The sequence below is a fragment of the Chinchilla lanigera genome, unplaced genomic scaffold (assembly GCF_000276665.1).
Source record: "Chinchilla lanigera isolate Chin_1 unplaced genomic scaffold, ChiLan1.0 scaffold00027, whole genome shotgun sequence".
Classification (NCBI taxonomy): domain Eukaryota; kingdom Metazoa; phylum Chordata; class Mammalia; order Rodentia; family Chinchillidae; genus Chinchilla; species Chinchilla lanigera.
The window spans coordinates 4,273,936-4,297,143 of record NW_004955428.1 but is presented as its reverse complement, the minus strand read 5'-3'; the positions used below and the strand labels follow the sequence as shown (position 1 = coordinate 4,297,143).

The 23,208-nt window shown below is 37.3% G+C and overlaps 1 protein-coding gene across 6 annotated transcripts in view; it reads left to right on the top strand.

The window, feature by feature from the left end:
• Positions 1 to 23,208, top strand: part of Naa15 (N(alpha)-acetyltransferase 15, NatA auxiliary subunit) — a 93,388-nt gene that overhangs the window by 40,214 nt on the left and 29,966 nt on the right. For all 6 annotated transcript variants that reach the window (XM_013515313.1, XM_013515312.1, XM_005386690.2 and 3 more), the window contains exons 2-10: positions 4,376 to 4,460; positions 5,824 to 5,928; positions 8,810 to 8,967; positions 9,773 to 9,907; positions 11,501 to 11,654; positions 14,869 to 14,988; positions 16,626 to 16,721; positions 18,522 to 18,628; positions 20,438 to 20,510. In XM_013515313.1, coding sequence (XP_013370767.1) covers positions 4,376 to 4,460; positions 5,824 to 5,928; positions 8,810 to 8,967; positions 9,773 to 9,907; positions 11,501 to 11,654; positions 14,869 to 14,988; positions 16,626 to 16,721; positions 18,522 to 18,628; positions 20,438 to 20,510 — 1,033 coding nt within the window. The remainder of the gene's footprint in view (positions 1 to 4,375; positions 4,461 to 5,823; positions 5,929 to 8,809; positions 8,968 to 9,772; positions 9,908 to 11,500; positions 11,655 to 14,868; positions 14,989 to 16,625; positions 16,722 to 18,521; positions 18,629 to 20,437; positions 20,511 to 23,208) is intronic.

Here is a 23,208-nt window from a genome sequence, read left to right as displayed (position 1 = left end):
TGTTTCTCTGTGTCATGATAGATCTCAATTGAGCGGCGGTGGCCGGCCTAAGGGCCGGCGTGCAACAGCACTCGCCACCGCATGGCTCCCCATGCACTGGGGGCCCTCCCACCGGGGGTCTATGAGGCAGGAAGCTAGTCAGCCAGAAGACCGGTGCTCCCTGCCCGTGGTGCCCCATGCACCCGGGACCCTCCCTCCGGGAGCCTACTAGGCAGGAAGCTAGCCAGCCGGAAGACCAGCGTTCCCCGCCTGTGGCTCCCTGTGCGCCGGAAGCCCTCCTTCAGGGGAACTATGAGGCCGGGAGTGAGCCGCCGACTGGCGCTCCCCGCCCGAGGCTCCCCGTGCGCCCGGGGGTGGTTCCCTTTTCTTTACATCCTTGGCAGCACTTGTTACATTGAATCTCTCAAAATCACAGCCATTTTCACTGGAGTGAGGTGATATCTCATTGAAGTTTTAATTTGTATTTTCTGAATGATTAGTGATACTGAGCATTTTTTCATACACTTGTTGCCCATTGGTATGTGTTGTTCTCTCCCCCGCCCCCTTTTTTAAACTCATTATGTATCCCAGGCTGGCCTTGAACTTGTAGTGATCCTCCTGCCTCAGCCTCCCAAGCTCTGGGATTACAGGTGTGCGCCACCACACCCAGCTGCTATTGAGCTTTAAATTCTTTGTTCATTCTGGCTCTTTGTCAGATGTATGGTTTGTAAATATTTTCTCCTGTTCTATTTTGTCTCTTTAATAATTGTTTCCTTTGCTGAACAGAAGCTTTTTAAAAAACTGTCATATAATCTCATTTGTCTGTGTTTGCTTTTAGTTTCTGAGTCTTTACGGTGTTGTTCAAAAAAAATTTTGGTCCAGTGTCCTGGGGCAAGTGTTTTCTATATATTTCCTTCTGGTAGTTTCATAGTTTATATTTAAGTCTTTAATCTATTTTGAGTTGATTCTTGTAACTGGGAGGAGAGAAGGGTCGAGTTTCATTCTTCTGCATATACATATCTCAGTTTCCCCTATCATTTATTGAAAAGACTATTTTTTCTACTCTGTATGTTCTTAGCATCTTTGTCAAAGATAAATTATAGATGTGTGAGTTTGTTTCTAAGCTCTGTACTCTGTCCCTTTGGTGTGTTTTTGTGCCACTACTGTACTGCTGTGATTACTATAGGTTTGTGTATGCTTGCGTGTGTGTATGTGCGTGTATGTTTATTTTTTTCTTGGTGCTAGGAATTGCACCCAGGGCCTTCCCACTGAGCTGCATCCTTGGGTCTATTTTTAATTTATTAATTTATTTTATTTTACTTATTTTGGTTTTTAGAGACAGGGTCTTTCTGTGTAGTTCAGGTTGGCCTTAAACTTGCGGAAATCCTTCTGTCTCAGCTACCTGAGTGCTGGGATTATAGGGATACATTACCATGTCTGGCTTACTTTTTAAATTTTGAGACAGGATCTTGCTAATTTGCCCGGGCTGGGCTCCAACTGTTACAAAAAAATTCGGGCTGTATTCCACAAGAGACCAAAGAGAACAGACAAAGTTTTAATTTAGACTGCTTACCTCTCATCCCAACTTGCAAGTCAGGGAAGTGGGCGTGGACCTGTCTTTGTTCCCAGCTTATATACATTTTTGGTTTCCTTGGTAACAGATTGGAATGTTGTAGCCCTGGCCACATGTTGTTTTCCTTGTGCCATCTAACCAGGTCAGGCTCCGGTCATGAGCCCAACCACAGTGATATATACTTTCTGTACTCTGTTCTATATGTCCCCTTTTAGATAGCCATACATTTCCTTTATGGTTACAATGTTTATCTAGGGCCAGGGAAGGGATGAGACAACCCAGGCAGGGTCATAGGTGGTTATCTGGGCCCTGGTGTTCTTTGTCTTTGGAGAAACATTCCAGGGCTAAGTCAGGACTGCAAAGTTAACTCTTTACAACCCTCTGAGATGTTTCTCAAGACACATTTTGAGGCTTGCATTAAGACTAGAATTATTCTATCATTAAATGATATGCTAAGAGTCATCATCCCCTACACAACTTTCTTTTTTTTTTGGTTTTTCTCCAGTACCGGGAAAAGTAATGATAATAATTGATACCAATTTCTTTCTTTCTTTTTTTTTTTTTTTTTTGGTGCCGGGAATTGAACTCAGGACATTGTGCTTGCCAGGCAGGGGCTTGTGCCGCTGAGCTATATCCCCGGCCCTCCCTACACAACTTTCTAACCCCCTGGTTTTGTCTCCCAGAGTATTGGGATTACAATTGTGTGCCACTTACATCCAGCATTGTAGTATATTTTGAAGTGAGGTAATATTGTAATGCCTACTGTTTTGTTGTTCTTGCTTAGGATTGCTTTGACTATGCAGGGTATCTTGTGGTTCCTTACAAACTTTAGGATTTTCCCCCTAATTCTGTGGAGATGGTCTTTTTGAGACAGGGTCTCATTATGCAGTTCAGGCTGGCTTTGAGCTCACCTTGTAGCCCAGGCTTGTCTTGAACTCACAGTGATCCTCCTGCCTCAGCCTCCCAAGTGCTGGGATTACAGGCGTGCTCCACCACGCCCAGCCTGATTTTTTTTTTAAAGCGCATGAAAAAAAGGAAGAACAATAACAAGATGCCAACAACATAGACAAAAACAAAACAAAACAAAAACAATAAGAATGGTACGGGGTTTCAGAATAAAATGATAGGGATTAACAGCGGTTGTTATATTACATATTGTTATCTTCAACGAAGTTGCTCAGATTACCAGATGTAAGAATGCAAGATTGATCAAACCATTAAAGAGAATGAAAAATAAAAACAAAAAAATGATGCAGAGTTTCACCAAGCAAGATGATAGGAATTCAACAATGGTTGTTATATTGCACATTGTTGTCTTCAAATTAGTTGTTCAGATTATCAGATATAAGCATGTAAAATTGGTCAAAAAATAAAGCATTAACTGTTTCTTTCAGTGAACCATTAGACATCAGTGTCATCGATATTTTTATAGGAGTTGCACTGAGATCCTTACGTGTTAAAAGGAACACTTTGGGTAACATGGTTATTTTAACATTGATTCTTCAAATCTATGAACATGACCTATCTTTACATTTTTTGTGCCCTCTTTTTTTTTTAATCAGTACTTTATAGTTGTATTGTAAAGCTCTTTCACCTCTTTCCTAGGTTTTTATTTTTACAGTTAGGATTGTAAATGGGATTGTTTTCTTGATTTTGATTTCAGATAACTGACTGCGTACAGCAGTGCTGCTGGTACTTGGTTATTGATTTTTTTTTTTTTTTTTTTTTTTTTTTAAAGACAGGGTCTCACTGTGCAGTTCAGGCTGGCCTTGAGCTCACTTTGTAGCCCAGGCTGGTGTCGAACTCGCAACGATGCTCCTGCCTTAGCCTCCCGAGTGCTGGAATTACAGATATGTGCCATCACATCTGGCTAGTTATTGATTTTGTATTTTGAAACTTGGTTAATCATCTGTTCTAAAACTTTTTTGGTGGCATATGAGGTTCTCTTTATGAGATCTTGTCATCTGCAGACTGGTAGTTTGACTTCCTCTTTCCCAATTTGGGAAAGCATTCTTTTTCTTTCTCTTGCTGGATTGGTGTGGTTGGTATTTCCAGTACTGTGTGGTATAGAAGTGTGAAAGTGGTCATCTTTGTCTTGTTCTGTGTCTTAGAAAGTGGACTGCATTTTCCCAGGAATAAATATCTTAGAATGGTAATGATTTTATGAACAGTGACACTTACTAGCCTTTTTCCCTAGAAGTAGCAACAAGTCGTGCCTTTGTTCCTTTTTATTAGATTAGTCTTTATGTCATAGCTTAGTTTTTACTGTTTGAAGAAAAAACTATTTTTAGGCTTTCTGCTAAGTAAATAGCAACAGTAAATTTAGTTTCTTGGTCATTGTGTGTTTGGGGGCTACATATGCTTAATGAAAGTTCCAGAGTGATTCAGTCTGTTCTCCTTTTCTCCCAAGGCTCTGTGCCTGCTGAGCGTATCATTGATAGCATAGGGCAGGGAGAATATGCATGCCAGTAAGGAAGCTATTCTAGAGCAGCTGGGGCTGGGACTGTTGATTTTTGTAGTGAGCCTGTGATTTTTCTTAATCTGTATCTTACCTGCCTTTTTTTTTCTTTAAAGCTTTTTTCCTTTGTGTATTTTTAAGTGGCATCTTGGTGGGACTTTGAAGAATATGGAAGTACCATCCTGTTTTATTTAACAAAATAAAATATTTAGTATTGAGGGCTGAAGATGGAGTTCAGCACTATAACATATACCTAGCATGTGTGAGGCCCTGGGTTCAATCCCTAGTACTTTGGGGAGAAAAATTAACATTGAATGAAAAATTTTTACATTTGCTAAACACATTTTTCTTTTCTGCTTTGACAGCGATGTTATGAACACAAGCAGTATAGAAATGGGTTGAAGTTCTGTAAGCAGATTCTTTCTAATCCCAAATTTGCAGAACATGGAGGTAAGTAGAATGCTGCATGTGCACTGGCTGCGTGACCAGAGAGGGCTGTATTGCACCCCTGTCTGGCTTCTCTAACTGGGCTCTGTTACTCACCTGCACTTTATACAACGAGTAACCTTTTTTCTTTCCTGAAAACTTAGTGTTTCCCACAACTCTTTTAATCTATTGATTGCAAATGACAGATTTTTGATATTTTTTCTTTCATATTTAATAGTAACCTCAGTCATTTTAAAATAGATATATTTTTAAATTTGGTGCTGGGAATCAGACTCAGGACCTTGAGCTTGCCAAGGCAAGTGCTGTGCCACTGAGCTATATTCCTGGCCCCAAAATAAATTTACAAAGCTCAGGTATGTAGGTAATTTTATGTTCTAAGCAGGAGAGGAATTTAACCTTCATTTAACTTAGATTCACAGAAATAAAGTCTGATTTCAAGAAACTTTTTCATATTTTGAAAGAATAATTACATAAGGTCATTCCGTATAACTCACTTAAGAACAGTTAATTATATATTATCAGTATATGAATTACTAGATTATCTGTTTTTGAAGAGTAGGAAGAATTTATTGAGAGAAAAACCTTCCATCTAAGGGAGACAGAAGGGGACCTAGAAAATGAGTAGTTCCATTACTAGATTATCTTGCTTGTCAGATGTGCATGTATTTTGTATGTTTAGTCTAAAAAAAAATCTAGCTTGCTTCCAAGAATAGAATCTAGAAATGTATGCTGCTTGGTTTGCCAATTTCAACCACTTAACAGTTTATCCCAAGTGTCACATAGGCAGTGTATTTGTTTAGTACTGATTATCTGGGTCTTCTCTTGGGCAGGTGTCATTTCAACCCATTGATTATTTTTTTTTTTTTTTAACATAGCAAGATCTTCCAATCAGATTTTATTGGTAAATTTTAGATATACATAATGGTCACATTCATCATAGAGAACTTGTACCTGTACATGATATAACTTGTTGTCAACCAGTTGATTCTTAGTATGGAATAAATTTTTTTTTTTTTTTTTTTTGTGGTACTGCGGAACAGACTCATGACCTTGCTCTTGCCAGGCAGGCGCTTATGCCACTGAGCTATATCCCCAGCCCCTGTATGGAATAAATTAGATAAAATTGTCTTTATATTACCTTATAAAATTAATGAAAAATATGTAATTTTTCGTCATCCTATATTTAAATAATTGGACTAGGAAGTGGTTTAAAAGTACTTGAATTCTGTATAAAGCTGAAAATGTCCTGGTAAGCTCCTTGAAATGAAGTATTTAATTCTTAGCATAAACTGGCATTTACTTTGAGGTTATGGATAATTTTTGTTATTGGTAACTATTTTTATTTTTACTTTATTATTAAAAATAGAAACCCTGGCAATGAAAGGATTAACATTGAACTGTTTGGGAAAAAAGGAAGAAGCTTATGAATTGGTTCGTAGAGGTTTGAGAAATGACTTGAAGAGTCATGTGTGTATCCTTTTTAAATATGTTTGTAAGTATTGAGTGGGGTTTTTTGAGCCAAGGGAGCAATTTGGCAGTCAGAAGTTTTATTTTATTTATTCGTGTGTGTGTTTTGTTGTTTTGTTTTGTTTTTGAGACAGGGTCTCACTATATAGTGCAGGCTGGCCTTGAACTCACGGTGTTGCCCACACTGGCCTCGAATGTAAGGCAATTTCCTGCCTCTGCCTCTTGGGTGCTTGGAATTACAGGTATGCACCACCATGCCCAGCAGCAGTCAAGTTTTAGATCCCTCTTACAGTGCAATTACAGAGGAAATTATTTTTCTTCAATTGAACAGCCACTGCCTTCATTCAGGTAACACTTGTTTTAACAATGCATATGTCTCAGACAAATGGGACTTGCTTTTTAAAAATATCTGAACCAAGTATGGTGGCACATGCTTGTAATCTCATCACTCTGGAGGCCAAGGCAGAAGGGTTGCTTTGAGTTCAGGGCCCACCCTGGGCTAAATATTGAGTTCAAGAGTGGCCTGGGTTACATAGCAATATCCTGTTTCAAAAAACAAAAACAAGCCAGGCATGGTGACATGCCTATAATCTTTAACACTCAGGAAGCTGAGGCAGAAGGATAACCTTGACGCAAGGCCAATCTGTGCTACATAGGGTGACCCTGTTGGAGGGAGGGAGAGAGGAAGGAAAGAAGGCAGGCAGGCAGGCAGGTAGGCAGAGAGGGAGGGAGGAAAGAAACAAAGAAGGAGAATGCAGGCAGGCAAACTGTGCAAGCTCTGTTGACTCTTTAGGAAAAGGAAAGTATTTTATGGTCTGAATTTTTATGACTTCCTGAAATCATATCTTGAAACCTCATCACCAATGTAATGATTTTGGGAGGTTTAGGATGCTAGGATAGAGACTTTGTGAATGAGATTGACCCCCCTTATAAAAGAGGGCTACAGAAATGTGTTTGACCCCAGTCATACGAGGACAAAGGTAGAACATACCATTTCTGAGATAGTCAATCTGCTGACACCTTGATCTAGAACTTTCTCACTTCCTGAACAATGAACCACAAATTTCTGTTGTTTCTAAATTGCCCAGTCATACATTTTTTGTTATAGCACCTTTGCAGGTCTAACACAGCCATCATGCAGATTTCATATAACCATAACTTCAGACAAGGCTATATAAGGAGTAGGAGAGAAGTATTAAGTGTACGGTTCAGAGCACAGACTTTGGAGTGGAGGCTTGGAGTGAAATGTACTTCACTTAGATTCGAAATCCAGGTCAGCTTCTTTGTGCTCTTAAGGGCTCATTCTTATTATGTATAAAAAAGGGATAGTCCTATATTTTTGTACCTATTTTTGTGGGTAACACAGTTTAAGAGCAGAAGCATTTAGAATGTTTTCAGATGTTTCCTGGGCCTCTACTGCTTTAAATATGAAGAGAACAGTACAGATTTTGCTTTCCAGAAACTTAACAGTCCAGTAAAGGAAGATAATAGAAACATGTACAGAATATTTTTGAGTGTTGTATTAAAATGTTTTGAGTGGTCAGAGAATTGTCATTAATTCAGAAAGTAGAAGTTTGAATTGGAAGGGTAGTGTTTCTGAGATTTTTAAAACGATCTCTCAACCAGCTGGGAGGATTTTTTTCAAGCTTTACTTTGTCATTTATGTTGTAAACAAGTTTAGTTTTCAGTTAATATTTATAATACTTAGTATGTATTTTTAGTTATATATGCCATCGTAGACATTCTGTAGTTTATGGACTGTTGAGGACCCCACGCCAAACCTGTAGCTAGAAGTTCGTGCCAATCTGAGAGAGACATTGTAAATTTCTAGAAAGGGAAGTGGAAATGTTTTTTCCATTTGATTATGTGTTTTAGAAAGATTACCTTGGTGGAATAAAATGAAAAGAGACCTAAGGTGGTAGGATTGAGTGACTGTTGTAATTAATTTAGATCTACAATAAAAAAAAAAAAAGGCTTATATTAGGGGATTAGAAAGTAAAATATATATATTTTTTTACAACCTGGTATCATTTTGCTTATTTATCTGTGTCCTTAAGTTCTTTAAACATGAGACTTTTGGTCACTTATACCCTAGGAATTGTAAGTAATTATTTGTTTCGATAAATGAATATTTTACTTTCTATGTAGGTAGGTTCTAGGGCCCTTGTACCATGCCCAGGACTGTCTAAAAGGCTTGTTAGCCAAAGAAAATGCCTACCTGATACTGAGCATTTACTTTGTAGCAGCCAGTGAAGACTTATCCCATTGAGTCATTCCTGCGGGACTTTACTGTATGGACTATTTCTGTGGTGTTTCTTTGTTTTTTTTTTTTTGGGCGGGGAGACTCACTACACAGCCCAGGCTGGCCTCAGACTCACGACAGTCCTTTTACCTCAGCCTCTCAAGTGCTGGAATTACAGGTGTGTGCCACCACACCCAGCTGGACTATTTCTTAACAAGACTAACTTCTGTAAGGTTACAGAGTTCCTAAGATAGACTTGACTTAATTTTCTCTGGTTCTACAAATTGTGCTGTTTTCTACTGTATTAAACTCCCTTTTACCACCCCAGCCCCCTTGGTACTGGGGATTGAACCCAGCCTTAGCCCTGAACCACACCCATCACTGGCCCTTTTTTAATTTTGAGTCAGGGTCTCTCTACATTGCCCAAGCTGGACTCACTTCCAGTTCTCCTGACTCCCATCTCCCAGGGTCCTGAGACTGTGAAATTCAGTCATGGTACAGGCATGTTGCCACCGTGCCTAGCACCCCTCCCTGCCAACAAGTTCTTAATTTTATAGATGGTTCTAGTTCTGCACACTTCCTAGGACATCATTTGGAATAGTATTTCTTGATTATAGGTTGTATCCTTAACTAAATTCTTTAGGTTGGCATGTTTATGGCCTTCTTCAGAGGTCAGACAAAAAGTATGATGAAGCCATTAAGTGTTACAGAAATGCACTAAAATGGGATAAAGACAATCTTCAAATCTTAAGGGATCTTTCTTTACTACAAATTCAAATGCGAGATCTTGAGGGCTACAGGGTAAGTGAAATAAAGAATTTTTTATTCTAAGAAAAAAATAACTCAACGCCTCCTCCAAAGTGTCTGTGATTGGAAAAGTCAGATTTTAAAAATTATTTAGTTGTGAAGATGAATTGGGTTATTGTGTAGGGTTGATTTAAGCAGTTTGTTAAAAACTAAACACTTTGCACATAGACCATGGCTTTGTCTGATATTAACATGCAGCTATAGTGCTTTCTTCCCACATTATCTGGAGAGTAAAGTTTTGTCTTTTTAAATTCATTGAGACTTTTTTTTGGTGGTGCTGGTGATTGAATCTAGGGCTTTGTGTTAGGCAACTGCTCTACCACTAAGCTACATCCCCAATCCAAGGCTAATATGTTTTTGTACCTTCAATTTTAACCCATATGTCAGACTTGAGTTTACCTAGTCTCTCTTTCAAATGCTTTCTTGGTTTTTTGTTGTTGTTTTTTTTTCTTTTTTTTTCAGCAGTACTTGCTGAACTCTTAACTTACTATTTAGGCACTTTGTTTTCTAAATAATTTCGAATGTTTTTCCTTTGTATTATGTTTATCATGTTATCTCTATTCTTAGAGTAGATAGAGAATGAAGAAGGGTATCATAAAATTAGCTTAGAGGTGTCATTGGGTTTCTGAAGAATTTCTTTGCTTCTATAAAACAACACAATATAGGTGTTTGACACTATTTTGTCATTGTTTCCTTGCAAAATGCGTACTGTTGCAGGGTGAATTGATCTGATCTTTTAAAGAAGCATTTGTTTCCACCGTAAACCTAATAAAAAGAACTTTTCCCCCCTCCCTTAAAGGAAACGAGGTATCAGTTACTTCAGCTTCGACCGGCACAGAGAGCATCGTGGATTGGTTATGCTATTGCTTATCATTTATTAGAAGATTATGAAATGGCAGCAAAAATTTTAGAAGAATTTAGGAAAACACAACAGGTAAAACAGTAACAGACCAGTTTATTAGGTCTGATTCTAAAGTATAACTAAAAGAAAAAAATGTGCATTGACTTTTTTTTAAAGATGGTTTCAAACTTAACAGAAAAGTTGCAGGGATAGTACAAAGAATTCCATATACTTACTTATGTGAATATTTGGTACTTATATCTCTATTTAAATTTTCTTAAGGATTTGAGAGTAATTGATTTCAGAGCTTTTTTACTCATGCTTCATTGTTTTCTAAAAATAACTATAATTGTCAGTTGTATAGGTATAGATGATCAAAATTAGGAAATTTTAACATCGATAGACTATTATTATCTAAGGCATAGTCCATATTGAACATTTACATATGGTCCTAGTTATATACTTTCTCGCATATTTCTTCGCCATTTTTAGTATCTGGTTTGAAATAATACTTTGCATGTATGGGGTCATTATTTCTCTTCAGTTTCTTTCAGTTTAAAAGATGTTCTTTGTATTTCATGACATTGATATTTCTGAGCAGCACAAGGCAATGTTTTTGCACAATTTCTCAATTTCAGTTTGATATTTCTTCATTATTAGGTGAAGTTTTGCGTTTTTGGCAGGAAATCACAGATACGATTAGTATTAATTGGTTTTCTATTGTTGTGACAAAATAACTGATGACATTCAACTTAGAGGAGGAAGCGTTTATTTTGGCTCGTGGTTCCAGAGGCTTCAGTCCATGGTCAGCTGTGCCCATTGCTGTAAGCCTGTGACAGGGAACAACATCGTGATGGAGCATAGCAAAGGAAAGCTGCTCATCTCATGGCAGCCAGGAAGTAGGAAGGGTGAGAAAGCCAGTCAGGAAGGGACCAAGAATCAGGTATAGACTCCAAGGTCACATCCTCTAGTCCACTCCAGCTGTGCCTCACCTCCTGTTTCTGCCACCTCCTAAATAATGCCACCAAATTATTATATCATCAATGGATTGATCCATTCGCCAAGTTTGAGCTCTCTTGATCCAGTCACTTCTCAAAAGCTCATCAGCAACCAAGTCTTCAAAATAATGAGACTTTTCAAAGACATACGTCTGAATCATAACAAGGCCCTTCTTAGTTCATCACATGAAGAGGCACATGACTATTTGTTCCATCTGTTTGATTATTACCACACCAGTGTGTTAAGGTTGCATCTGCACCTACAAGTTTGCTTCTGTTTTTCTTTATATTTAATAAGCTATGCAAGACTGAGTAGCTCGTTCCTCATCAAACTTTTACCACGAGTTTTAGCATTCATTGGTTATGATGCTTACCTCTATCAGTGACTACTGTGATAGTTATAAATTGGAGATTCTCTTATTCATTCATCTAGATTTATTATTTTGAATTCTATTAATGAATTTTCCCATGTTTTTGTACTTAAGAATTATTCTTTTATTTGATTGGTTATAAGCAAGTGCTGTGTTTACTTCATAACTCTTTATATAGATACTTTGGAGTTTTTCAAAAAGTCAGTTTATCAATCATGTATTACTGTTGACTTTTAAACATATTTTTGGGTGTGTAAATGTTTTTCCAATAGGAAACCAAAATTTTTACAGTTGGTGTTTCTTATATTTATACACAGACATCCCCTGATAAAGTGGATTATGAATATAGTGAACTACTTTTATATCAAAATCAAGTTCTTCGGGAAGCAGGTCTCTATAGAGAAGCCTTGGAACATCTTTGTACCTATGAAAAGCAGATTTGTGATAAACTTGCTGTAGAAGAAACCAAAGGTATTTTTTAAAGAATGTAATATTAATTTTGAAGGCAGAGAATAAAGCTGAAAAATTATCTAGTTACTGCTGACAGTTGGGTATAATTCATCTTTTTTCTTATGGAAAATAATACTCATACTTTGAGTAATTGTAATGTGGGAAAATAAACATTTAAATATAGGAAGTTCATTGCAAACAAAAATTCATTGAATGAAATTACTTAGTAAATCGTCTTTTTTTGTTTTGTTTCTTTTCTGAGATGGAGTCTCATTATTTTGCCCAGGCTGGCCTCAAGTAATCCTCATGGGCCCAAGTGATACTCCTTTCTCAGTTGGGAGTGTCTGGGGCTGTAGGCACACAACACTGCCTTTCTTAAGCATCCATTCTTTAAATAAAGTATCTTTGCATTGAAAATACTATAGGGTTTGATCAAAACACAAGAAGCAGTTACTAAGTTTTACAAGGCAGGAAGATTAAATGTCTTAGAAACAGCCCATTACCAAATTACAATGTAAGTAGTGTGTGTCAAATTTCTTTATCCTGGTAATACATTATTGACAAATCATTCTTTCCCAAAAAAACATGTAGGAGCCAGGCATAGTGGTGCATGCCTGTAATCCCAGCACTCAGGAGGCTGAGGCAGGAGGATTGCTGCAAGTTTGAGACCAGCTTGGGTTACAAAGTTAGCCCAAGACTGGCCTGAACTGCATAGCAAGACCCTTTATAAAAAACACTAAATAAAATAAAATAAAATAAAATAAAAGTAAAAAACAGGATATTGTAGGGTGTTAATGTGAATGTCTTTGAGAAAATAGAATGTAAATTCTGGAAGGGAAGAAAACAAGATTTGGGTTCATATTTGTGGATTGCGATAAGGAGAAGAATAATCAACTGAAATAGCTGGCAATTTTTAAAAATTTCCATATGAAATGTTTTACCCTTGCTTGTCTAGGAACCTGAAATTTGCTGGTTTCAGATTTCTTTGGCTCACCTTGAAGACGAACACTATAAAAGTATAGAATCTGGGTGCATAGTACATATAGCCATTATTTACCAAGTGAACTTTCACCAAAGGATGATGCTCCACGCAAGTCTAAGGCTTCTGGAGCTCAACTGTAAACTATAAATGAAGGGCAGACCTTTTTGATTTGAATAATCATCTGCTCATAGTCTGTTATTCTTAAAGACAGATCTGACATGGTCATAAATCTTAAGAAATTATTTCATTCATTGGCTGCAAAGTAGCTATAGTATCAGGGGCAAGGCCTGAGTGGGCATAGTTAGGCAAAATGTTTTATTGTGAATTCTGTTACTAATTTCTTTATGGAAGTACATGGCAGTTTTCAAAGTGCTGTTACATACACTTGATTCTGTCCTTTTGATAATTTTAACTGTTTTTAATAATTGTTCCTCATTGTGAGGAACAATGGCAGAGAGGGTCAAGTTAGTTTCAGACTCAGACTTTATTGAAGATTTGTCCTCAGGAACAAAATGTGGTTGTGTGCAAATAGGTGTAGATGTCGGAGGTCTTTGGGCGTTGTCTTCTTGTTGCTCCTATTTTCTACATAAAACAGGATGAAACAAGACCATCTGCTCTTCCTATAAAACAAGTAGTGACTATCTACTTTGCACCAGGATTTGGAGACAAGTGTACAAAGGGAAGGAAATTCAATAAAATCAGTCTTTGGAAATTCTGGCAGGAAAGGGATTGTTGCTTGGAATTGAGGGGAGAGGATGAGATGCTGAAGATCAGCTGGGAACTTTCTGGACTGGATGAGTTAGGCAAAACATTGATTCTCACACTACCTGTTCCCTCTACATGAAAGTGGAGGGAGAAGATGAAGGGGAGGAAATGGGAATGGATGTAGTATGGGGTAGTAAAGTTGGCAGGCTTTTCAGATGTTTTGTGTTTTGTTTTTGGTTTTTTGGTAGTGGGAATTGAACTCAGGACCTTGCGCCTGCCAGGCAGGCACTTGTGTCACTGAACAGTGTCCTTGGCCCTTGTTTTGTGTTTTTCATGGAGGTGGCTTTTGGTTAATACAGAGGAGGCTTGCCAACTTGTCTTGTTGACAGTTTGGCCCTAGTTAGTGGGAATGGAGATCCTTTGTGTGCGCTGTAGGATGCCTAGCAGCATGCCCAGCTTCTAACTAACATGCCAGTAGTGTCTACTGCCCTTCATATAACAATCACAGTGTCTTCAGATATTGCCAAATATAACCTGCTTGAGAACCACTGGTAAAGATGTTAAGATTACAGGTTTTTATAGTTAAATTGCTTGGGTTCAGAGACTCAGCAGGCTCTGAAAGACCCTTCTCAAATTTATTTAAATTCTCTTTATTTTAAAATAATGAAAATAATAGTAAATTATTTTGTAGAATTCTGAGAATTGAGTAAGTTAACACATGGAAACACTTAAAAGTCACTGGGACCTAGTAAGCACGCATTAAATGATCATTATTAATGATCTGATGCGAATGAAGGGTGAACGGTGAAGTAGTGGTCTGAAAATAATAGCTTTGGTGAATGGAAGTGAAGGATGTGGAAAAAAATCCTGAGTAGTGTTTGAAGCTTTCATGACTCTAGGGCTCATATATTTGTCTTGGAAATTACTCTCCACTCATTTGACTTTCTCAGTAAAATGAGGAGAACACAGCAAACTGTTGGAATGATTTAGGTTTTAAAATTGGTAAACAGAGAAGCCTGGTTTGAGATGAATTTTGATGATGGAAGTTCTGATGGCATTTGGGAATGTGATTGGTTATGCACCCAGGGGGAGGCATGTAGCGCATCTATGAGTTGAGCTTTTTTTGAAATTGATGTAAGATTAGTGAGACAAAAACAAGAATGTTATAGTTGATTAAGGGATGATAAGGCTAGAGTATTAAATTGGGTTGTTAAATTGAATTGTTCGCTATCAGGAATAGTCAAAGAGAGGAGGATGGCTTGGTAATGGTATATCGGTGAATGTGGGAATGCGGCTTGGAATTGGATGGATTCCCTGAATAAAAGTAGGATGTGAAGAGGATAGCATTTTTAAGTATGTGAACTTCCAAAAAGGACACAATAAAATAATAAACCGTCTTGGAGGGAACTGGCAACTCAGGAATACTCGTGTCCATGCACTTAGCACCATTGATTTACAGTGGGTTATAAGACAAATTCTGAGAAAAAATTAAAATTACAAGATTTATCTCATATACTGATATTTATTTATTTATTTATTTACAATCAGGGGAACTTCTCTTGCAATTGTGTCGTCTGGAAGATGCTGCTGATGTTTATAGAGGATTACAAGAGAGAAACCCTGAAAACTGGGCCTATTATAAAGGCTTAGAGAAGGCACTGAAACCAGGTAATTTTACTGATGTATTGAAAAACCACAACTTGAAAACTGGTGGTTAAGAATTTCTTCAAGCCGGGTGTGGTGGCGCACCCCTATAATCCCAGCACTCGGGAGGCTGTGAGTTGGATTCATTGTGCGTTCGAGACCAGCCTGGGCTATAAAGTGAGCTCAAGGCCAGCCTGAACTGCATAGCGAGACCCTGTCTCAAGAGAAGAAAAAGAATTTCTTCAAAATTTGAATATAAAACTGTATTGCATGTTTCCATTTTATATGCTGGATTGAGGTTTTGGTTTTTTGGAGGAAAAGATTGTCTTTTTGAGACTGGGTATCATATCACTATGCAGTTCAGGCAGGCCTTGAACTCACTTTGTGGTCCAGGCTGGCCTTGAACTCACAGCAGTCCTCACAGGTGTGTGCCACCATTCCCGGCAAGCATGTTTTGAAATCTCTCTTCTACTACAAATTGTTAGAAATGGTTGAAAACAGAATACAGGGGCTGGGGATTTAGCTCAGCGGCAAAAGCGCCTGCCTGGCGAGCGCAAGGTCCTGAGTTCGGTTCCCGGTACCGGAGAAAAAAAAAACAAAAAACAAAAAACAAGAAAACAGAATACAGAAACAGCTTTAGAGAAAAATCATGAATGTTCACTAGTATCGAAAACTTGAAAGGGAAAGTTCCTCTGGCAGAAATGGAGGTGTCTACCTACAAGAAAGATGTGAGAACAACCTCTTATAAGCTGTGGCTATGGCATGGGGCCTCCCAGTCGTGCATGAGTGTAGCCAGGCTGAATGAACTCCACTGTTCCTTTGTGGGAAGAGAAGTTAAATTTCTATCATTAAAACTTGGGTTCAGAGACTAACTGTGCTCTCCTGTGTTATTACCTCTTTACCCACAGTGGGGTTCATTTGTGAGGGTAGGCCCAGAAATAGGCAGGATCCTTAGCCAAGATACCTGATTGGAAGCTTTGTTTCCTTCAAGGCAGGTAGTAAGCTGTTGTGGATACATTTGTATATAAAACAAACCTTGCTGAAGATTGCTTTATAACAGAGTTTCTCAGACTGTCATAGGAACACCAGATTGGGATGATGACCTTCAGTGGTAGCCACAGGGAGAATAGAGACAAGGAACTACAAGATAAATAGAGGGAATCACAACTGTGAAATATGAGTAATTATAAGAAAGTACTAATTAGGGATTGGAGAATGAAAAGCTTATTTATTGAAATAAATCTTAATAGGCTGAATAGAAGAGAGGCCACAACTGAAAACAGTAAAAATTAGTGAAGTAGAAGATTAAACTGAGGAAAGCTTTTAGCATTTGTAATGAGAGTAAACAAAAAATATATAAAAGGAGTATGGAGAAATGAAAGATAATTCTGGATGCTCTGGACAGATCAAAAGAGATGAGTTACAGGAAAGAAGCTCAAAGAAAATTAAGTATTTTATATGATGATAGGTATTTAAAATATAAAAATACAAGAAGTATTCTAGAAAGATTATTGATATATTTAGGTAGTAAGATTATAAATAATTTTCTTTTCTGTTTCAAATTACCTTTTGGTAATAATTTTTAATTACTTGAGAAACAAATTTTCAGCAAAATGTACAATATATAATTACATCTAAAAATTTTTTTCCTTTTTCTGCAGCTACTATGTTCGAACGGCTAAAAATATATGAGGAGGCCTGGACTAAATATCCTAGGGGATTGGTCCCAAGAAGGCTGCCACTAAACTTTTTATCTGGTAGGTGAAAATAACTGCAAAGGAATGAAAATTGTGTGGTGAATTTAATTTCTTTCTTCATGTTTAGCTATAAGTGTATTAGTTACTTTCTGTTGCTGGGACAAAATACCCAAAATTCATAATTTTCAAGGAGGAGAAGTTTATTTGACTCACAGTTTGCAGTGGAGTAATTCCATGGTCAGCTCGCTGCAAGGCAGTAGCCAGGCCTCCTTGCAACATAACTGCAGTGGCCTCTGAGTGCTTGGATGGCTTGGCATGATAAAGTGAATCTCAGGGAAGTAATCCCTACATGGTTCTTCTAGGGTCAGCAGCCCAAGGGTTCTTTTCTCAAATAAAAAGTTCAGGATCTTGCTGATTTTTTTTTTTTTCCTTTGAGGTTTTTGTTTTTTGTTTTAGGTACTAGGAATCAAACTCAGGACCTTGTGCTTGCCAGGTAGGCACTTGTGCCACTGAGCTATATCCCTAGGCCTTTGCTGATTTCTGAGATACTTTCAATCCGTCTTTCCTGTTGTCCTGGTACAGAGTACTTGGCTTCTTTTTACAGCCAGTCTTTTCAGCCACCACACTCTTTTGTCCCAACTTCACAGCTTTTTTCTTTCTATCCAAGGTTCACATCAGTGGAGCTCTGCTTTTTGTTTCTTTTTTTTGAGACAAGGTCTCAGTATGCAGTTCCAGCTGGCGTTGAGCTCACTTGGTAGCCGAGGTTGGTCTCAAACTCACAACGGTCCTCCTGCCTCACCCTCCCGAGTGCTGGGATTACAGGCATGCGCCACCACGCCTGGTTTTTGCATCTGATTTTCACTATTAGTCTGGCTAAAAGCAGCCAGCAGTACCCACATCACAGCCTCAATATTGAGCTGCCTTAAAGTTTCCTCCACCACATTAATTACTCTTGAGGACATGGGCAAAATGTGGACAAACTCTTTGCCAGAATGAAACATGCATCACTTCTACTCCAGTTTCCATATTGCTTTCATTCACATTTGAAAGCACATAATCCTGGCCTTTATGTCTACTTTTCTGTCAGCATTCTAGTCATCTGAGCTCCAATTAGAATCCCCCATCAAACTATGTGTTCTAGGACTTCTCTAGACCACATCTCTAAACTTTGCCAAACTCCTGAAAATCAGTTCCAAGGGCTTCTGAACCACGTAGTCAGGTGCAGTCATAGCAGTGCCCACCCCCTTGCCCCCATCTATGTTAGTTAGGGTTCTCTAAAGGAACAGAAACAACAGAAAATGTATGCCTAATTTTGCAAGGGGGTTTATTAGGTAGGCTTACAGGAAAAGAGGTGAGGAACTCTACATTGGCTGGCTGAGCACTGGAGAGCCAGAGGGGATCCAGCAGCTGCACAGCCCAAGATGAAAGTGCAAAAACCAAGAGGGATCAGGGACGCTGTGCCAGTTCAAATCAAAACCCTGAAAGTTCGCTGGAGAGTCGCCAGTGTGAGCCTGCACTGGAAGGCTGAAGAAACTGAATACTTGTCAAAACTGGAGCTCCTCAGAACTGGCATGCTTCTTTCCCTTTTTCTTCCATCCAGGTTGCATTTTATTGATGCCACCTCCAGTAGAGTGGGTCTTCTCCCGGAGGTGTGCTGTGCTGATCTGCTAGACTTTTCTTAATCTAGTCAAGTTGACGTATCATGGCTAACAGTCATAGTCTGCAAATGAATGAAAATGCTGTTATGATTTAAAGATTCTTTTCTCAGCTTTTAGGTATAGGGGTGCATATTAAAGCTAAGGTATGCATGTTAAGAATTGTCTGGATAAATATAAGCCAGCAGGATTTTTTTCTTCCAAGGTGAGAAGTTCAGAGAATGTTTGGATAAGTTCCTAAGGATGAATTTCAGCAAGGGTTGTCCACCAGTCTTCAATACTTTACGGTCCTTATACAAAGATAAAGAAAAGGTAAAGCAAAATACGTTTTCTTTGGACTGCCATTTCTATGTGCAGTATTTGGAATGATTGACTGTGATTATCTGTGAATCTGCTGTCAGTTTTCCTAGCTTGAAGTTTAAGTGTTCCTAGGCCTATATCTTCCTTTTCATTGTATTTTCTCTTAGCCTTACTTGTTTTGTTTACTTTGTTTTGGTATATACTGTAATGAGTCTATGTAGGTTATGAAACATTAGAAACATATCAGTTTCTCCATTTTCTCTACTCTGTTCATTAGCAGGAAGTCTGAAGTGCTTTTATTTTAAAATCTAAGTTTTAGCTTTCTCTGTTTTTATTTGCTATAAAAAAGTTGTACGAGAAAAGATTGTTTGCTGTCCCAATAAGTCATCTTACTCTTTCAACTATGTGTTATAATATTGAAAGTGTTTTTTTAGAGGTTATTTTAATCCTAATTTAGATTATTTAGGCATCTTGGTTGGATTAAAAACAGATCACTTGAACTGAAAAGAATCAGAAAGATGGAGCAAGTTAAACATGTGTAACATACAATGTATATTTAATTGCCAGTCTTGAGAAGCCCAGGGAGTATGGGCTTTATTGATTTCTCTCTTCACTTGGATAAATTACCTCTTGTTTCTAGATTTGAAAGTGACAGTTTGGTGCTTGTGAAGCAGTTTTAAGAATAGAATGCTAAATTTTTAAAATTTTTATTTACACTTTTGTAATTTATGCTTAAATTTGGCTTAAACTTTCAAATTTATCTTTGAGTCTTTCCATGTTGCTCAGTGTATGGAAATAGTTGTATTTTTTCCAGTATCTTAAGTTTATATAATTTGAAATTGAATTCTGCCATTACAGTAGTTCTACCTATTGATAATAACTATAACTTACTAAAATAGGGTCAGGAGACAGAGTTGAATTTTTGTAAGCATGCAGCTAACTTGTGAGAAGACAGCACAGGAACTCAGGAATAACCTACCTGAGACCCTTCAGACTTCTGTACTAATAGAAATCTATAAAGCTAGATTAACCAAACATGGGAAGTTTTGTCTGCTTTGGTTTTTTTGAGATGGGTTTTCATTGTATTGCTTAGGCTGGCCTTGAACTCCTGGGCTTAAGCAGTCCTCCTGCCTCAGCCTCCTGAGTAGTTGGGACTATTAACATTTGCCATTGTGCTCAGCTTCAATGGGAATTAATGAACTAAAATTTTTAAGCTCTCGCTTGAACCCCTGGGAAAAGTGGTATAGTGAAGAGTCAGGAAAAATCTCAGTCTAGTCTGTTACTCATTCTCCTAGTCCTTGGATACCCTGCTGTTCTGTATTTCAGCTATTCTACTGATTGCTTCTGAATTTAGAGTTAATTGTTACCTTCTACTCATAGAAAATTCTTTTTTCACGTAACATTTAATTCTTGATTCTTAAAGAGCAGACATTAACTATGGGAATTATTTATAAAAGGTGAATCAAAATATAAATCATAAACAGCCTTGTCTGTGTTTAACCCTTTCCTGATTTCTGATTTAGTTATTTTATTTTCTAGTGGGGAGAAGGAGCCTACCAGTGAGCTCTAACTTATTTATTTAATTTTTAAAATTTTATTGTTATTATTATTATTATTACCAGTGATCTTTTAAAAACATGTTTTAATACATACTTCACAGAAAGACATTTTCAAATTTTTACTCAGAGGTCAAAGCAATTTATAGAGGAGTGTACCTGTGTTGGAGTGTTTATTCAGTCTTTTCTTAATAAATAAGACATTTTGCACAGTAGTAACTATGTATTTTTTCTACTAAAGCGTGCTTGTGTGTTTGTACTCCAGGTGGCAATCATAGAAGAATTAGTAGTGGGTTATGAAACCTCTCTTAAAAGTTGCCGTTTATTTAACCCCAATGGTAAGTGTTCAAATTTTGTTTTTAAAAAATCTTGAAAATTTCTATACATTACAAAATTCATAACCAGAAGGCCAATATTATTTAGACAATATGCATAGAGCATTTAAATTTTCTCCCATTAGGATAGAGATCCACTAATTTGTACATTGTGTAATGACACTTGATTAGAAGAGAATCACATTAGTTTATTGGAAAAAACTTTATGTAAAATGTAACATCTGTAAGACTAGACTTACACTTAGCTTTAGTAGTTTTGAAATCATGTCCAAATGTTTCCATAGTCTTACTTACTTACCTGGATACCTGTACTCCAAAGCAAATTCCAGACATCACATGATTTCATTCATGAACATTTCAGTATTGTCCAAAGGTAATATTTAAGTTAAAAAATAACTATAATACCATTAGCACACTTGAAAAGTACCTTCTTAATGAAGAAATGTCATACCATATTTTTTCTTTTCTTTTTTTTAAGTTTGCTTTGAGTTTGGTTGTTATGTCTCATAAGTTCCTTTATTTCATTTCATTTCATTTGTCTTTTTGAGACAGGGTTTCCCTGTGCAGTTCAGGCTGGCCTTGAGCTCACTTTGTAGCCCAAGCTGGCCTCAAACTCGCAATGATCCCCTCCTGCCTCAGCCTCCCCAGTGCTTTGATACAGGCGTGCGCCACCACACCCAGCTATAAATTCCTTTAATGTAATGGTTTCTTGTCTTGTCAAGTTAATTGTTGTTTTTTCTTGTGTTTTTTTTTTTTTGTCTAGATTTTCCTGAATGTACTCATATGTTAAAACACTATTCTATCCTCTGCATTTTTGTATAAGATGGTAGTTGGGTGTGGAGTTGTATCTTGTATGCTAGCATTAATGTCAGTGGCTAATTAACACTTCTAAAGATAGAGTAATAAAAATTAAGGTACTCAGTTACAGCACAATAGCCAATGCCTGCCATATTGGACAAGGCAGATACAAAACATTTCTGTTGCCGGGTGTAGTAGTGTACATCTATAATTGCAGCACTCAGGAGGGTAAAGCAGGAGGATCACTCATTTGAGGCCAGTCTGGGCTATATAATGAGTTCAAGGCCAGGGTGGACTATATATGTATGATGAGACCTTGTCTCAAAAAAAAATAAGAAAAAAAAAAAAAAAAAAAAGTAATAATAAAGATTTTTTTTTTTAAATTAAACATTTCTGGGGGAAAAAACCATTTCTGAATCTTCTAATAGGTCCAGCCTAGAGGCTTCATGAGATTCCATTTTGTTGTTTTGCTTGGTTTGTTGTTGTCGTGGTGGTTTTTTTGCCTTTTTGTTTTGTTTTGTTTTAGATTTTTTTGTCATTTTGAGACAGGGTCTCACTATGCAGTTTAGGCTGCCCTTGAACTCAGTTATGTAGCCCAGGCTGGCCTCAGACTTGCAGCTATCCTCCTGCCTCAGCCTCCTGAGTGCTGGGATTATAGGCGTGCACCACCTTGCCTGGCTTGTTGTATTTGTTTTTTTCAACATAAGGATGGTGAGCAAGATTATCTTATTTTATTTTTTTGGTACCGGGAATCAAACTAAGGACCTTGCGTTTGCCAGGCAGGCACTAATGCCATTGAGCTATATCCCCGGCCTGCAAGATTATTCTATATGTAGTATAGTCTTCCATCAGTAGACGTATAGTGTTAATATCTTAAAGGACAATTTTTATTTCATGTTGTTTGCTTATCCAATATTTCCATTTGTATAGGATAAACATGATAAAACATTTTTTCTCATTCTCCCCCTTCCCTTTCATTCAGAAATTTTCAAAAGAATCATTTGGTTCAGTTTTCAAAAGAATCAGTTGATTCATCTTTGAAAGTTCATTTTTCAAATAGGACAAATAAATTTTTAAAGATATTATGAACTTGTAGGTTTAAAAACTTCATATTTTAAATCTCACATGGCTCCATCATTTCCATGCCATAGCAATATTTGATAGTTCTTTAATATGATAAGTTTATCTTGTACACTGCCAGTTAACATTCTGGAATCAGTTATTTTTCCAGCACGTCTGGTTCCCATAGTGGGAAAGCCCAGAATGGTGGCATCCAGGGTGTACATTGCTTTGTTTCTAGGTCTCGGATTAATTTTGATAGTACTTTTTAGGTGTTACCATGGTTTCATTGTTTAATCATCACGATGTTCCTTTGGTTATCAGCATTTTCCTACATATTTTACAAATGTGGAAGAGGTTCAATGACATGCCCAAGAATATGCAGCACTTTTGTTGCAGATCTATTAGATCCGGAGTTGGTGAGTTCCACTCCTGTTGTTTGTCCACTGAGCCGTCTTGCTTTTACTAGGGAAAAAAAGGCAGTATTTTTCTTTCTTTGAAAGCAAGTAACAGTTCTCAGATGGTAGAAATTTGTATTAGAAAAGAATTTTTTAAATGTGTGGTTTGTATTTTTAATTTACACATTTTTCTTCTGGGTATATTAAATCATAGAGAATAAGTTTTTTCTAATTGTTATCTCATTTTTGGGATATAGTTTTTATTCAGGCTAAATAATTTATCTTTGTATATTTAATATAATATTAAAATCTACTAAGATTATCATCAGAATTTAAGATACCCATATTATAGCTAGGTTATGTGCAGTTTTAGTACAAGCAGTCAGAGTTGGATTTTTAAAAATCTCACATTAATGGAAAGCATTTCTTTTGGATTGTCTTCCCAC